The sequence below is a fragment of the Salvelinus fontinalis genome, chromosome 40 (genome assembly GCF_029448725.1).
Source record: "Salvelinus fontinalis isolate EN_2023a chromosome 40, ASM2944872v1, whole genome shotgun sequence".
NCBI lineage: Eukaryota > Metazoa > Chordata > Actinopteri > Salmoniformes > Salmonidae > Salvelinus > Salvelinus fontinalis.
Window position 1 is genome coordinate 4,049,336 of NC_074704.1, and position 18,386 is coordinate 4,067,721.

The 18,386-nt window shown below is 41.8% G+C and overlaps 1 protein-coding gene across 1 annotated transcript; it reads right to left on the reverse strand.

The window, feature by feature from the left end:
- Window positions 1-1,784: 1,784 nt before the first annotated feature.
- LOC129839840 (zinc finger protein 664-like) lies at window positions 1,785-13,473 on the reverse strand. Its single transcript, XM_055907508.1, has 2 exons — window positions 12,747-13,473; window positions 1,785-3,337 (listed from the first exon to the last, which is right to left on the reverse strand). Exons 1-2 carry the CDS (start codon window positions 13,168-13,170, stop codon window positions 2,532-2,534), a joined length of 1,230 nt encoding a protein of 409 aa, XP_055763483.1. The 5' UTR covers window positions 13,171-13,473; the 3' UTR covers window positions 1,785-2,531.
- Between the last annotated feature and the right edge of the window lie 4,913 nt (window positions 13,474-18,386).

Consider the following 18,386-nt stretch of genomic DNA (forward strand, 5'->3'; position numbering starts at 1 on the left):
AATGGTGTATCAAGACCGCCCAAAATGTGCCTAATTGGTTTATTAATAACTTTTCAAGTTCATAACTGTGCACTCTCCTCAAACAATAGCATGGTATTCTTTCACCTTAACTTCTCTAGGATAGGGGGCAGCATTTTCACTTTTGGATAAATAGCGTGCCCAATTTCAACTTCCTTCTACTCATCCCCAGAATATAAGATATGCATATTATTAGTAAATTTGGATATAAAAACACTCTGAAGTTTCTAAAACTGTTTGAATCATGTCTGTGAGTATCACAGAACTTATGTAACAGGCAAAACCCCGAGGACTAACCATTCAGATTTTTTTTTTTGTTGAGGTCACCGTCTGTTCAATGAGTTTTCATTGGGATACTAGATTTCTAATCAACCTGTTTGCAGTTCCTACCGCTTCCACTGGATGTCACCAGTCTTTGGAAATTGGTTGAGGTTATTCCTTTGTGCAATGAAGAAGAACGGCCATCTGGAATCAGTGTAACGTTATGTGTACTGTTTGAGAGTTGCGCAAGACTAGAAAAGTAGCGTTAGTTTGTTGACCTCCTGTATTGAAAACAGATAGACCCGTCTTCAATTTGATCGATTATTAACGTTTACAAATACCGTAAGTTGTATTACAAAAGTAGTTTGAAATGTTTTGGCAAAGTTTAGAGGTAAGTTTTGAGATATTTTGTAGTGACGTTGTTCAAAAATTGAGCTGTTTTTTTCTGGATCAAACGCGCCAAATAAATGGCCATTTTGGACATATATGGACAGAATTAATCGAACAAAAGGACCATTTATGATGTTTATGGGACATATTGGAGTGCCAACAAAAGAAATTCGTCAAAGGTAAGGCATGATTTATATCTTATTTCTGCGTTTTGTGTTGCGCCTGCAGGGTTGAAATATGCTACACTCTCTTTGTTTACTGTTGTGCTATCATCAGATAATAGCATCTTATGCTTTCGTCGAAAACCCTTTTTGAAATCTGACATGTCGGCTGAATTCACAACAAGTGTAGCTTTAATATGGTATCTTATATGTGTGATTTAATGAAAGTTTGATTTTATATAATGTTTTTGAATTTGGCGCTCTACATTTTCCCTGGCTATTGGCCAAGTGGGACGCAAGCATCCCACATATCCCAGAGAGCTTTTAATATGTATTGGCAATAATTAACTTAAGGGTGAGGCATGGAATAATAAAACATGTATATTTTGTCAGGCTGAATGTTTGAAATATGAGGTGATTTGAGTCATGCTTCTTCAGTAGTGGAATAAAGACAATTAGCACTTGGATGTTGTCAAGAAATACTGGAGCGATGTCCATCGTCAGTGTGACTAGGCACCAGGCTTCTATTTCAATGGTAATTACAGAACAATTTTTAGAGGGCCTCAAACTCCCTCTACATTTCTACTGGGAGAATCATCAAGCCATTATTTAGGGGGGAAGGAGCACCAAACTCCCTCTACATTTCTACTGAGAGCATCATCAAGCCATTCTTTAGGGGGGGGGGGGGGGGGGGGATTAGTCTCAAACTCCTTCTACATTTCTACTGAGAGCATCATCAAGCCATTCTTTAAGGGGGGGTCTCAAACTCCCTCTACATTTTCAGCCTCTGTTTTACTACTACACACAACAGCTTCAGTCTCAGAAATTGTGTGAACGGAAATCCCTTCTTCAGAAATGTGGGATGTGCACTAGAAGAGTGTAGGATACTGCTCTTGTCTGTAGGTTTTGTGTACTTAGTAGTGGACAAAGACCCGGAGTGAATGCACAAGGGTATCAAGGAAGGATCTCTAACTCAATATATATATTTTACATTGTGACATTATTCATTAAAATACTCCTTCTACAATGTTAAAACATTCTACATTGTGACATCATTAAAACACTCCTACTACAATGTTAAAACATTCTACATTGTGACATCATTAAAACACTCCTACTACAATGTTAAAACATTCTACATTGTGACATCATTAAAATACTCCTTCTACAATGTTAAAACATTCTACATTGTGACATCATTAAAACACTCCTACTACAATGTTAAAACATTCTACATTGTGACATCATTAAAATACTCCTTCTACAATGTTAAAACATTCTACATTGTGACATTATTTCATTGACATCATAAAACAACTCCTTCCTGTATATTCTGATGTTTGATCAGATATATTTTACCAGAGTATCTCTTCACACATTGATCACAGCTACATTATTTATTTCCTGTGTGTATATCAGAGTAAAATTCTTCCCATATTGATTTCAACTATGAGGATTCTGTCCTGTGTGTGTTCTCTGGTGCATAGACAGATGGCTAGATGTAGTAAAACACTTCCCACATTGAGCACAGCTATAAGGTTTCTCTCCTGTGTGCGTTCTCTGGTGTCTAGTCAGACTGTTAGACTTAATAAAACTCTTCCCACATTGAGTACAGCTATAAGGTTTCTCTCCTGTGTGTGTTCTCTGGTGTACTATCAAGCTGTGTGAGTGAGTAAAGCTCTTCCCACATTGATAACAGCTCTAAGGTTTCTCTCCAGTGTGAATTCTCTGGTGTAATTGTAATGTAGATGATTTTGAAAAGCTCTTCCCACAGTCAGAGCAGCTATAAGGTTTCTCTCCGGTGTGAATTCTCTGGTGTGATTGTAATATAGATGATTTTGAAAAGCTCTTCCCACAGTCAGAGCAGCTATAAGGCTTCTCTCCTGTATGGCTTCTCTGATGTATTTTAAGGTCTGCTGAAGAGGTGAATCTCTTCTCACAGTCAGAGCAACAGTGAGGTTTCTCGCCAGTGTGTATTCTCAGGTGTGCTGTCATGCTGCTTGAGGCAGCAAAACTCTTCCCACATTGATTACAGCTATACGGCTTATCTCCTGTGTGTGTTCTCTGGTGCAACGTCAGCTGGCTAGATGTAGTAAAATTCATCCCACATTGATCACAGATATAAGGCTTCTCTCCTGTGTGTGTTCTCTGATGTGATTTTAAATGTCCTGACGAAACAAATCTCTTTACACAGTCAGAGCAGTGGTAAGGCTTCTCTCCTGTGTGTGTTCTCTGGTGTGTTTTCAGGCTGCTTGGAACATTAAAACTCTTCCCACACTGATCACAGATATACGGTTTCTCTCCTGTATGGATTCTCTGGTGTCTTATAAGGTCTGCCGAAGAGGTAAGTCTCTTCCCACAGTCAGCGCAGCAGTGAGGTGTCTTTCCTGTGGGTCTCCGCTGGTGTTTCTCGAGGTGTTCTGATGTGGAGGGACTCTTCTCTGCCTCGTCAGCATCATGTTGTTGTTGAGGCTCCCCAGAGGATCCACGATAGTCACGTCTCTCTCCTGTGTGAATGACAAAGTCAGACAGATGATAAAAGGCCCACAACAGCAGAGATCCACTGTAGGAGGTGATGCCAACAGCATAGCCATGATGTTGTACAACAATTGACGTCTGTAATGAATGTTAAAATTATTTGACACATTTAGTCTTGTTTTCACATTAGTAGTAAAATACTGTCTATTTGAGGTAAAAGGTGATTGCCCGTGATGTTTTATAACAATTTAAGTCATTTATAGGTTTCTTATGAGTGCATTTCACAATACTTTTGGATTATAATTGTAAAGGCTACTTTATGCCATTGTTTCAAAACAACTGCTTTATACTTTTAAAAAAACTTTAATTTCAACCAGAAAAATCTCTTTGGCTAGCTTTGCTGACAGTCTATGTCAATAAGAGTTAGCATTCCAGCTAACAGCTTTGCTACCAGCCTATGTCAATAAGCGTTCGCATACTAGCTAACAGCTTTGCTTCCAGCCTATGTCAATAAGCGTTAGCATTTAAGCTAACAGCTTTACTACCAGCCTATGTCAATAAGCGTTAGCATTCCACCTCACAGCTTTGCCTCAAGCCTATGTCAATAAGCGTTAGCATACTAGCTAACAGCTTTGCTTCCGGCTATGTCAATAAGCGTTAGCATTCTAGCTCACAGCTTTGACTCCAGCCTATGTCAATAAGCGTTAGCATACTAGCAAACAGCTTTGACTCCAGCCTATGTCAATAAGCGTTAGCATACTAGCTAACAGCTTTGCTTCCAGCCTATGTCAATAAGCGTTAGCATTCTAGCTAAAAGCTTTGCCTCCTGCCTATGTCAATAAGCGTTAGCATTTAAGCTAACAGCTTTGCTTCCAGCCTATGCCAATAAGCGTTAGCATTCCACCTCACAGCTTTGCCTCCAGCCTATGTCAATAAGCGTTAGCATACTAGCTAACAGCTTGGCCTCCAGCCTATGTCAATAAGCGTTAGCATTCTAGCTAAAAGCTTTGCCTCCTGCCTATGTCAATAAGCGTTAGCATTTAAGCTAATAGCTTTGCTTCCAGCCTATGTCAATAAGCGTTAGCATTATAGCTAACAGCTTTGCTAACAGCCTATGTCAATAAGCGTTAGCATTATAGCTAACAGCTTTGCTACCAGCCTATGTCAATAAGCGTTAGCATTCCACCTCACAGCTTTGCCTCCAGCCTATGTCAATAAGCGTTAGCATTCTAGCTAACAGCTTTACTACCAGCCTATGTCAATAAGCGTTAGCATTCCACCTCACAGCTTTGCCTCCAGCCTATGTCAATAAGCGTTAGCATACTAGCTAACAGCTTTGCTTCCGGCTATGTCAATAAGCGTTAGCATTCTAGCTCACAGCTTTGACTCCAGCCTATGTCAATAAGCGTTAGCATACTAGCTAACAGCTTTGCTTCCAGCCTATGTCAATAAGCGTTAGCATTCTAGCTAAAAGCTTTGCCTCCTGCCTATGTCAATAAGCGTTAGCATTTAAGCTAACAGCTTTGCTTCCAGCCTATGCCAATAAGCGTTAGCATTCTAGCTAACAGCTTTGCTTCCAGCCTATGTCAATAAGCGTTAGCATTCCACCTCACAGCTTTGCCTCCAGCCTATGTCAATAAGCGTTAGCATACTAGCTAACAGCTTTGCTTCCAGCCTATGTCAATAAGCGTTAGCATTCTAGCTAACAGCTTTGCTACCAGCCTATGTCAATAAGCGTTAGCATACTAGCTAACAGCTTTGCTTCCAGCCTATGTCAATAAGCGTTAGCATTCTAGCTAACAGCTTTGCTACCAGCCTATGTCAATAAGCGTTAGCATTGTAGCTAACAGCTTTGCTACCAGCCTATGTCAATAAGCGTTAGCATTATAGCTAACAGCTTTGCTTCCAGCCTATGTCAATAAGCGTTAGCATTCCACCTCACAGCTTTGCCTCCAGCCTATGTCAATAAGCGTTAGCATACTAGCTAACAGCTTTGCTTCCAGCCTATGTCAATAAGCGTTAGCATACTAGCTAACAGCTTTGCTACCAGCCTATGTCAATAAGCGTTAGCATTCCACCTCACAGCTTTGCTTCCAGCCTATGTCAATAAGCGTTAGCATACTAGCTAACAGCTTTGCTACCAGCCTATGTCAATAAGCGTTAGCATACTAGCTAACAGCTTTGCTACCAGCCTATGTCAATAAGCGTTAGCATTCTAGCTAACAGCTTTGCTTCCAGCCTATGTCAATAAGCTTTAGCATACTAGATAACAGCTTTGCTACCAGCCTATGTCAATAAGCGTTAGCATACTAGATAACAGCTTTGCTACCAGCCTATGTCAATAAGCGTTAGCATTCTAGCTAACAGCTTTGCTACCAGCCTATGTCAATAAGCGTTAGCATTCTAGCTAACAGCTTTGCTACCAGCCTATGTCAATAAGCGTTAGCATTCTAGCTAACAGCTTTGCTTCCAGCCTATGTCAATAAGCTTTAGCATACTAGATAACAGCTTTGCTACCAGCCTATGTCAATAAGCGTTAGCATACTAGGTAACAGCTTTGCTACCAGCCTATGTCAATAAGCGTTAGCATTCTAGCTAACAGCTTTGCTACCAGCCTATGTCAATAAGCGTTAGCATTCTAGCTAACAGCTTGCTACCAGCCTATGTCAATAAGCGTTAGCATACTAGCTAACAGCTTTGCTACCAGCCTATGTCAATAAGCGTTAGCATACTAGCTAACAGCTTTGCTTCCAGCCTATGTCAATAAGCGTTAGCATTCTAGCTAACAGCTTTGCTTCCAGCCTAGCGTTAGCATTTAAGCTAACAACTGCTGCATCCAAAATACATATTTGTAATTATCAACCAAATAGTCTCTTAGAGAAATAATCAAACAATTGTAAGTCTATGACAACCCCAAAAACTGTTTATTGTTTAGCAGTAATAACCTGGTAAATCCCAGATGATAGCATAGACCTAATTTAGGACCCATAACTTCACCTAACAACAACATAGACCTAGGACTATAAATCATTTAAAACAACATTTAAAACATGGACAAAAAAATGTTTTTGTCATGACATTTCATAACCTGATCACCAGATAATTTTGTGAATAATCCCACTAGGCTACTCTGTAATGTGATGTCATTCTAAATGTCCTGAATAAAGGAAAATAGCTCTGTGTGTTGTACAATAGCCTATCCATCAAGGAACAGTTCTCTACACATTATGAGCTAAGTATCTCTGTGTGTCCAAACTGACACAGAAACATTTGAAAACATTAAACACACTACCTTGATGCTTTCTCAGTTAAATCTAACTAGACCCTGCTGTGAATCAAATCAAATGTTACTTGTCACATGCTCCGAATACAACAGGTGTAGTAGACCTCACAGTGATATGCAGAATACAACAGGTGTAGTAGACCTCACAGTGAAATACTGACTGACCAGCCCTTAACCAACAGGTGTAGACCTCACAGTGAAATGCTGACTGTCCAGCCCTTAACCAACAGGTGTAGACCAGGTGTAGACCTCACAGTGATATGCAGAATACAACAGGTGTAGACCTCACAGTGATATGCAGAATACAACAGGTGTAGTAGACCTCACAGTGATATGCAGAATACAACAGGTGTAGTAGACCTCACAGTGAAATGCTGAATACAACAGGTGTAGTAGACCTCACAGTGAAATGCTGAATACAACAGGTGTAGTAGACCTTACAGTGAAATGCTGAATACAACAGGTGTAGTAGACCTTACAGTGAAATGCTGACTGACCAGCCCTGAACCAACAGGTGTAGACCTCACAGTGAAATGCTGACTGACCAGCCCTTAACCTATAGGTGTAGACCTCACAGTGAAATGCTGACTGACCAGCCCTGAACCAACAGGTGTAGACCTCACAGTGAAATACTGACTGACCAGCCCTTAACCTATAGGTGTAGACCTCACAGTGAAATGCTGACTGACCAGCCCTGAACCAACAGGTGTAGACCTCACAGTGAAATGCTGACTGTCCAGCCTTTAACCTATAGGTGTAGACCTCACAGTGAAATACAGACTGACCAGCCCTTAACCAACAGGTGTAGACCTCACAGTGAAATACAGACTGACCAGCCCTTAACCAACAGGTGTAGACCTCACAGTGAAATACTGACTGACCAGTCCTTAACCAACAGGTGTAGACCTTAACCAACAGGTGTAGACCTCACAGTTAAATGCAGACTGACCAGCCTTTAACCAACAGGTGTAGACCTTAACCAACAGGTGTACACCTCACAGTGAAATACTGACTGTCCAGCCTTTAACCAACATGTGTAGACCTTAACCAACAGGTGTAGACCTCACAGTGAAATACTGACTGACCAGCCCTTAACCTATAGGTGTAGACCTCACAGTGAAATACTGACTGACCAGCCCTTAACCAACAGGTGTAGACCTCACAGTGAAATGCTGACTGACCAGCCTTTAACCAACAGGTGTAGACCTCACAGTGAAATGCTGACTGACCAGCCCTTAACCAACAGGTGTAGACCTCACAGTGAAATACTGACTGACCAGCCTTTAACCTATAGGTGTAGACCTCACAGTGAAATGCTGACTGTCCAGCCCTTAACCAACAGGTGTAGACCTTAACCAACAGGTGTAGACCTCACAGTGAAATACTGACTGACCAGCCCTTAACCAACAGGTGTAGACCTCACAGTGAAATGCTGACTGACCAGCCCTTAACCAACAGGTGTAGACCTCACAGTGAAATGCTGACTGACCAGCCCTTAACCAACAAGTGTAGAACTCACAGTGAAATACTGACTGTCCAGCCCTTAACCAACAGGTGTAGACCTCACAGTGAAATACTGACTGACCAGCCCTTAACCAACAGGTGTAGACCTCACAGTGAAATACTGACTGACCAGCCCTTAACCAACAGGTGTAGACCTTAACCAACAGGTGTAGACCTCACAGTGAAATACTGACTGACCAGCCCTTAACCAACAGGTGTAGACCTCACAGTGAAATACTGACTGACCAGCCCTTAACCAACAGGTGTAGACCTCACAGTGAAATGCTGACTGACCAGCCCTTAACCAACAGGTGTAGACCTCACAGTGAAATACTGACTGACCAGCCCTTAACCAACAGGTGTAGACCTCACAGTGAAATACTGACTGACCAGCCCTTAACCAACAGGTGTAGACCTCACAGTGAAATGCTGACTGTCCAGCCTTTAACCTATAGGTGTAGACCTCACAGTGAAATACAGACTGACCAGCCCTTAACCAACAGGTGTAGACCTCACAGTGAAATACAGACTGACCAGCCCTTAACCAACAGGTGTAGACCTCACAGTGAAATACAGACTGACCAGCCCTTAACCAACAGGTGTAGACCTCACAGTGAAATACAGACTGACCAGCCCTTAACCAACAGGTGTAGACCTCACAGTGAAATACTGACTGACCAGTCCTTAACCAACAGGTGTAGACCTTAACCAACAGGTGTAGACCTCACAGTTAAATGCAGACTGACCAGCCTTTAACCAACAGGTGTAGACCTTAACCAACAGGTGTAGACCTCACAGTGAAATACTGACTGTCCAGCCTTTAACCAACATGTGTAGACCTTAACCAACAGGTGTAGACCTCACAGTGAAATACTGACTGACCAGCCCTTAACCTATAGGTGTAGACCTCACAGTGAAATACTGACTGACCAGCCCTTAACCAACAGGTGTAGACCTCACAGTGAAATGCTGACTGACCAGCCTTTAACCAACAGGTGTAGACCTCACAGTGAAATGCTGACTGACCAGCCCTTAACCAACAGGTGTAGACCTCACAGTGAAATACTGACTGACCAGCCTTTAACCTATAGGTGTAGACCTCACAGTGAAATGCTGACTGTCCAGCCCTTAACCAACAGGTGTAGACCTTAACCAACAGGTGTAGACCTCACAGTGAAATACTGACTGACCAGCCCTTAACCAACAGGTGTAGACCTCACAGTGAAATGCTGACTGACCAGCCCTTAACCAACAGGTGTAGACCTCACAGTGAAATGCTGACTGACCAGCCCTTAACCAACAAGTGTAGAACTCACAGTGAAATACTGACTGTCCAGCCCTTAACCAACAGGTGTAGACCTCACAGTGAAATGCTGACTGACCAGCCCTTAACCAACAGGTGTAGACCTCACAGTGAAATACTGACTGACCAGCCCTTAACCAACAGGTGTAGACCTCACAGTGAAATACTGACTGACCAGCCCTTAACCAACAGGTGTAGACCTCACAGTGAAATACTGACTGACCAGCCCTTAACCAACAGGTGTAGACCTCACAGTGAAATACTGACTGACCAGCCCTTAACCAACAGGTGTAGACCTTAACCAACAGGTGTAGACCTCACAGTGAAATAATGACTGACCAGCCCTTAACCAAAAGGTGTAGACCTTAACCAACAGGTGTAGACCTCACAGTGAAATACTGACTGACCAGCCCTTAACCAACAGGTGTAGACCTCACAGTGAAATGCTGACTGACCAGCCCTTAACCAACAAGTGTAGACCTCACAGTGAAATACTGACTGACCAGCCCTTAACCAACAGGTGTAGACCTTAACCAACAGGTGTAGACCTCACAGTGAAATGCTGACTGACCAGCCCTTAACCAACAGGTGTAGACCTCACAGTGAAATGCTGACTGGCCAGCCCTTAACCAACAGGTGTAGACCTCACAGTGAAATGCTGACTGACCAGCCCTTAACCAACAGGTGTAGACCAAATGTAGACAGGTGTAGACCTCACAGTGAAATCTTTGGAGGGAACTGAAAGTCCGTATTGCCCAGCGACAGCCCCGAAACCTGAAGGATTTGTATGAAGGAGTGGGCCAAAATCCCTGCTGCAGTGTGTGCAAACCTGGTCAAGAACTACAGGAAACGTATGATCTCTGTAATTGCAAACAAAGGTTTCTGTACCAAAATATTAAGTTCTGCTTTTCTGATGTATCAAATACTTATGTCATGCAATAAAATGCAAATGAATTACTTAAAAATCATACAATGTGATTTTCTGGATTTTTGTTTTAGATTCCGTCTCTCACAGTTGAAGTGTACCTATGATAAAAATTACAGACCTCTACATGCTTTGTAAGTAGGAAAACCTGCAAAACCGGCAGTGTCTCAAATACTTGCTCTCCCCACTGTATATACAGGGTGTTACGGTACAGAGTCAATGTGGAGGCTATATACAGGGGGGACCGGTACAGAGTCAATGTGGAGGCTATATACAGGGTGTTACGGTACAGAGTCAATGTGGAGGCTATATACAGGGGGTACCGGTACAGAGTCAATGTGGAGACTATATACAGGGTGTTACGGTACAGAGTCAATGTGGAGGCTATATACAGGGTGTTACGGTACAGAGTCAATGTGGAGGCTATATACAGGGTGTTACGGTACAGAGTCAATGTGGAGGCTATATACAGGGGGTACCGGTACAGAGTCAATGTGGAGACTATATACAGGGTGTTACGGTACAGAGTCAATGTGGAGGCTATATACAGGGGGTACCGGTACAGAGTCAATGTGGAGGCTATATACAGGGTGTTACGGTACAGAGTCAATGTGGAGGCTATATACAGGGTGTTACGGTACAGAGTCAATGTGGAGGCTATATACAGGGTGTTACGGTACAGAGTCAATGTGGAGGCTATATACAGGGTGTAACGGTACAGAGTCAATGTGGAGGCTATATACAGGGGGTACCGGTACAGAGTCAATGTGGAGACTATATACAGGGTGTTACGGTACAGAGTCAATGTGGAGACTATATACAGGGGGTACCGGTACCGAGTCAATGTGGAGGTTATATACAGGAGGTACCGGTACCGAGTCAGTGTGGAGGCTATATACAGGGGGTACCGAGTCAATGTGGAGGCTATATACAGGGGGTACCGGTACAGAGTCAATGTGGAGGCTATATACAGGGGGTACCGAGTCAGTGTGGAGGCTATATACAGGGGGTACCGAGTCAGTGTGCGGGGGTACAGGTTAGTTGAGGTAATATGTACATGTAGGTAGGGGTGAAGTGACTATGTATACATACTATACTATATATATATATATATATATACACTATACTATATATATACACTATACTATATATATACAGTATACTATATATATATATATATATATATATATATATATATATATATATATATATATATATATACACACTATACACATATATATATATATATATCTATACATAGTTAGTTTACCCCTACCTACATGTACACTGCTGCTACTCACTGTTTATTATCTATGCATAGTCACTTCACCCCTACCTACATGTACACTGCTGTTACTCTCTGTTTATTATCTATACATAGTCACTTCACCCCTACATACATGTACATATTACCTCAACTAACCTTTACCCCCGCACATTGACTCGGTACCCCCTGTATATAGTCTCCACACTGACTCGGTACCCCCTGTATATAGTCTCCACACTGACTCGGTACCCCCTGTATATAGCCTCCACACTGACTCGGTACCCCCTGTATATAGCCTCCACACTGACTCGGTATCCCCTGTATATAGCCTCCACACTGACTCGGTACCCCCTGTATATAGCCTCCACATTGACTCGGTACCCCCTGTATACAGCCTCCACACTGACTCGGTATCCCCTGTATATAGCCTCCACATTGACTCGGTATCCCCTGTATATAGCCTCCACATTGACTCGGTATCCCCTGTATATAGCCTCCACACTGACTCGGTACCCCCTGTATATAGCCTCCACACTGACTCGGTACCCCCTGTATATAGCCTCCACATTGACTCTGTACCAGTACCACCTGTATATAGCCTAGTTATTGGTATTTTATTGTGTTACTTTAGCTTATTTGCTAAATATTTTCTCAACTCTTCTTGAACTGCAATGTATTGGGGTGGCAGGTGGCCTATTGGTTAGAGTGGAGGGGTGGCAGGTAGCCTAGTGGTTAGAGTGGAGGGGTGGCAGGTAGCCTAGTGGTTAGAGCGTTGGACTAGTAACCAAAAGGTTGCTGGATCGAATCCCTGAGCTGACAAGGTAAAAACCTGTCGTTCTTCCCCCTGAACAGTTAACCCACTGTTCCCCCCGGAAGGCCGTCATTGAAAATAAGAATTTGTTCTAAAACTGAGTTAAATAGTTAAATAAAGGTACAATTCAATGTTGGTTAAGGGCTTGTAAGTAAGCATTTCATGGTAAGGTCTATACTTGTTGTATTCGACGCATGTGACAAATACAGTTTGATTTGATAACATATTTTGTGGATATGAATGACTATTTCTTGCCAATTAAAAATCTGGGTACTTTTCATAGCTTTTGTCACATCAGTTGAACAACTGCGGAGTAAATAACCCCTGTTTTTAGGACAGTACTTACTGGTGTTAATCAGATCGCCTGTGTCCTCCTCTTCATCTTTCAATGTGACAGTAATCTCTCCTTCCTTCTTCACTCCAAAAACGGCATCCTCCTCTTTCTCTTTCTCCTCTTCTTTTACTGTAACATCCTCCTCCTCTTTCACTCTGAACGCGTCTTCCTCCTCTTTCACTGAAACGTCTTTCTCTTCTTCTTTTACTGTAACAGCCTCACCCTCTTTCACTCTGAACGCGTCTTCCTCTTCTTTCACTAAAATGTCTTTCTCTTCTTCTTTCACGGTAACAGCCTCATCCTCTACTTCTTGTTTTACTGTCACATCCTCTTCTTCCTTCTCCTCTTTCACGACAACGTTCAGCCCCAGACCCTCTTTCTCCGTCCAGCAGACCTCCTCTTCTTCAACAGGAGACGAGTAGCTTGGTGAACTCATGGTCGGGGATGTTAGCTAACAGCTAGCTAGCTAGGCTAATGCTAACTTAACGAGACAGCTAGCTAGCTAGGCTAATACTAACTTAACGAGACAGCTAGCTAGCTAGGCTAATGCTAACTTAACGAGACAGCTAGCTGAACGTAAATAGGAAATTAAATTGGATAATTATCTAAACGACATAAATGTGTTCAAAACAGAGTGGCTCATATACCAGAAAGCGTCTAAAGAACTTGAACGTTTCCGCTATGTTGACTAGCAAGCTACCGAGATGGCTGACAAGCTGTTGTTGCTTTTCTTCTTAGAGTTTTTATCGGCGGATCGCAACCGACCGAGAGGTGTAAACACCGCCCCCTACTGTACTGGAGTGTGAAGCCCGTTATTAATACCGATATATTCTTCTCTTATCTAAACCTTCATTTCTAACTAAACTACTCCCATCACCACCACACAATCTTTTCTCATTTCAGACGTTTGTTTTGTTATTTGTTATTTTATTTAACCTTTATTTAACTAGGCAAGTCAGTATTCAACTCTACTGTATTTTTGTCAATGCCACTCCGACATTGATTGTCCTTGTATTTATATATTTCTTTAAATCCATTATTTAACTTTTAGATTTGTGTGGGTAATGGCTGAATGGTAGAGGAAATGGTTGACCGTGTATTATTATGTTGTTAAATGTAATGATGTAGAGGGGGAGAGGTTCAAATAAAAAACGAATTATTTTTTTAACTAAATACTTGTGTTCCTAGCTCCAACAGTGCAGTAGTATCTAACTAAATGCTTGTGTTCCTAGCTCCAACAGTGCAGTAGTATCTAACTAAATGCTTGTGTTCCTAGCTCCAACAGTACAGTAATATCTAACTAAATGCTTGTGTTCCTAGCTCCAACAGTAATATCTAACTAAATGCTTGTGTTCCTAGCTCCAACAGTAATATCTAACTAAATGCTTGTGTTCCTAGCTCCAACAGTAATATCTAACTAAATGCTTGTGTTCCTAGCTCCAACAGTAATATCTAACTAAATGCTTGTGTTCCTAGCTCCAACAGTAGTATCTAACTAAATGCTTGTGTTCCTAGCTCCAACAGTGCAGTAATATCTAACTAAATGCTTGTGTTTCTAGCTCCAACAGTCCAGTAATATCTAACTAAATGCTGGTGTTCCTAGCTCCAACAGTGCAGTAGTATCTAACTAAATGCTTGTGTTCCTAGCTCCAACAGTGCAGTAGTATCTAACTAAATGCTTGTGTTTCTAGCTCCAACAGTGCAGTAATATCTAACTAAATGCGTGTGTTCCTAGCTCCAACAGTGCAGTAATATCTAACTAAATGCTTGTGTTCCTAGCTCCAACAGTGCAGTAGTATCTAACTATATGCTTGTGTTCCTAGCTCCAACAGTAATACCTAACTAAATGCTTGTGTTCCTAGCTCCAACAGTAATATCTAACTAAATGCTTGTGTTCCTAGCTCCAACAGTAATATCTAACTAAATGCTTGTGTTCCTAGCTCCAACAGTAATATCTAACTAAATGCTTGTGTTCCTAGCTCCAACAGTAATATCTAACTAAATGCTTGTGTTCCTAGCTCCAACAGTAGTATCTAACTAAATGCTTGTGTTCCTAGCTCCAACAGTGCAGTAATATCTAACTAAATGCTTGTGTTTCTAGCTCCAACAGTCCAGTAATATCTAACTAAATGCTGGTGTTCCTAGCTCCAACAGTGCAGTAGTATCTAACTAAATGCTTGTGTTCCTAGCTCCAACAGTGCAGTAGTATCTAACTAAATGCTTGTGTTTCTAGCTCCAACAGTGCAGTAATATCTAACTAAATGCGTGTGTTCCTAGCTCCAACAGTGCAGTAATATCTAACTAAATGCTTGTGTTCCTAGCTCCAACAGTGCAGTAGTATCTAACTATATGCTTGTGTTCCTAGCTCCAACAGTAATACCTAACTAAATGCTTGTGTTCCTAGCTCCAACAGTAATATCTAACTAAATGCTTGTGTTCCTAGCTCCAACAGTAATATCTAACTAAATGCTTGTGTTCCTAGCTCCAACAGTGCAGTAGTATCTAACAATTCACAACAATACACACAAATCTAAAAGTAAAAGAATGTAATTAAGAAATATATAAATATTAGGACGATGTAAACATTATTAAAGTGACACGTGTTCCATTATTACAGAGGCCAGTGAATCCATATCATATGTATATAGGGCAGCAGCCTCTATGGTGCAAGGTTGAATGGCCGGGTGATAGCCGGCTAGTGATGACAATTTAACAGTCTGATGGCCTTGAGATAGAAGCTGTTTTTCAGTTTTCACTGCAGCCCTTTCGATGAGAATGGGGGCGTGCTCGGTCCTCCATTTCCTGTAGTCCACAATCATCTCCTTTGTCTCGATCACATTGAGGGAGAGGTTGTTGTCCTGGCACCACACGGTCAGGCATGACTGGCCAGGCATGACCGATTACCCAACAGTGGTAGACCTGATCACCGACAACAACGAGACAGCCTATAGGGAGGAGGTCAGAGACCTGGCCGTGTGGTGCCAGGACAACAACCTCTCCCTCAACGTGATCAACACAAAGGAGATGATTGAGTGAACAGGGAGTACAGGAGGGGACTGAGCACGCACCCCTGAGGGGCGCCCCGTGTTGAGGATCAGCGTGGCGGATGTGTTGTTACCTACCCTCACCACCTGGGGGCGGCCCGTCAGGAAGTCCAGGATCCAGTTGCAGAGGGAGATGTTCAGTTCCAGGGTCCTTAGCTTAGTGATGAGCTTTGAGGGTACTATGGTGTTGAACGCTGAGCTGTAGTCAATGAATAGCATTCTCACATAGGTGTTCCTTTTGTCCAGGTGGGAAAGGGCAGTGTGGAGTGCAATAGAGATTGCATCATCACGGGGACATTATTATTACATCATCATTAACAGACAGGTTTACACATCACTGGGACATTATTACATCATCATTAACAGACAGGTTTAAACATCACTGAGACATTATTACATCAACATTAACAGACAGGTTTACACATCACTGGGACATTATTACATCAACATTAACAGACAGGTTTACACATCACTGGGACATTATTACATCAACATTAACAGACAGGTTTACACATCACTGAGACATTGTTACATCATCATTAACGGACAGGTTTACACATCACTGAGACATTGTTACATCATCATTAACAGATAGGTTTACACATCACTGGGACATTGTTACATCATCATTAACAGACAGGTTTACACATCACTGGGACATTATTACATCATCATTAACAGACAGGGTTATACATCACTGAGACATTATTACATCATCATTAACAGACAGGTTTATATATCACTGAGACATTATTACATCATCATTAACAGACAGGTTTACACATCACTGGGTCATTATTACATCATCATTAACAGACAGGTTTACACATCACTGGGACATTATTACATCATCATTAACAGACAGGTTTACACATCACTGGGACATTATTACATCATCATTAACAGACAGGTTTACACATCACTGGGACATTATTACATCATCATTAACAGACAGGTTTACACATCACTGGGACATTATTACATCATCATTAACAGACAGGTGTACACATCACTGGGTCATAGTGGATGTGTACTGCACTGTTAAGAAGAGCCCATGAGTAAACATTTCACTACACCATTTAGTCTACATCCTGTATCCTGCCCATGTGACCAATAAAACGTTGATTTGATCACATCTGATTATTCAGTACAAACCTTGATTTCCATCTACATCAACAGACTGATTGTGTCTGTATCTGTGTAGCAGCAGATTAATACGCTGCACATCTGATGTGAGGATGACATCATGAGAACAGGTGGCTTCAGAAAAGATGGAAACCCCCCCGACATGACGGCCATTTTTCTACAGGAGAAACAAACGTCTGTTATTGGAGGTTAGAAAGACACGCTGGAAAGATGATAATTTCGGATGTGATCAGTCGAATCAGATACAACTAACATTCTGTAATGTCTGTTTTTTTTAACCTTTATTTAACTTGTCAAGTCAATTAATTTGGCTATTAAAAGCCAACTGACATTTACTCCTGAGGTGCTGACCCGGCACAGCCAGAAGAGGACTGGCCATAGCCTGGTTCCTTTCTAAGTTTCTTCCTAGGTTTTGGCCTATCTAGGGAGTTTTTCCTAGCCACCGTGCTTCTACACCTGCATTGCTTGCTGTTTGGGGTTTTAGGTTGGGTTTCTGTACAGCACTTTGTGATATCAGCTGATGTAATAAGGGCTTTATAAATACATTTGATTTGATTTGAATTAAAAACAAATTCTTCTTTACAATTTTGGCCGAGGAACAGTGGTTTAACTGCCTTGTTCAGGGTCAGAACGACAGATTTTTACCTTGTCAGCTCAGGGATTCAATCCACCAACTTTTCGGTTACTGGCCCAACGGTCTAACCACTAGGCTACCTGCCGCCCTGTTAATGATAATGTAATTACCTTGTCCCAGTGATGCGTATACCCATGGCTGATTCCAGGGGACGCTGGTCACTAGAATGGGCTGGGAAGACACTGGGCCACACTCACGCTATATAGCTAGCTAGGTTAGCTAGAAAAGCAAAATGGCCCATCTGGTTAGCATCTAAAACAGCTAGCTACCTAGCTAACGTTAGTGAGAGAGCGTTAGCAAGCCACAATGGAGCCGAATTGAATGTAATCTAGCTAGCTAGCTAGATTTAGCTAGCTGCTGTCACCATATAGCTAGCTACAGTTAGTTCATTAACTCAACTTTTAACTCAACCTTCCATAGCAGTCTGTCCTGTAGCTACATTCTATAGCTTTACACTCAACCTTCCAACTAACTGCCTGTAGCTCAGGACCTGAATTAAGGAAATGCATTTTTTTGATACCATTTGAAAGGAAACACGTTGCAGTTGTAGAAATGTGAAATTAATGTAGTAGACACATTAGATCTGGTAAAAGATAATACAAAGAAAAGAAAAACCGTAAAAAAATATATATATTGAACCATCATCTTTGAAATGCAAGAGAAAGGCCATAATGTATTATTCCATCCCAGGCGGAATTTAGATTTTGGCCACTAGATGGCAGCAGTGTATGTGCAAAGTTTTAGACTGATCCAATGAACCATTGCATTTCTGTTCAAAATGGTGTATCAAGACCGCCCAAAATGTGCCTAATTGGTTTATTAATAACT

Bases quoted from the DNA above. Each gene is read 5' to 3' on its own strand.
- LOC129839840 (XM_055907508.1), bottom strand. From the start codon at position 13,170: ATGAGTTCACCAAGCTACTCGTCTCCTGTTGAAGAAGAGGAGGTCTGC. The intron at 3,338-12,746 runs GTAAGTACTGTC...TCATTCACACAG, and splicing joins AGGCGATCTGATTAACACCA to GAGAGAGACGTGACTATCGT.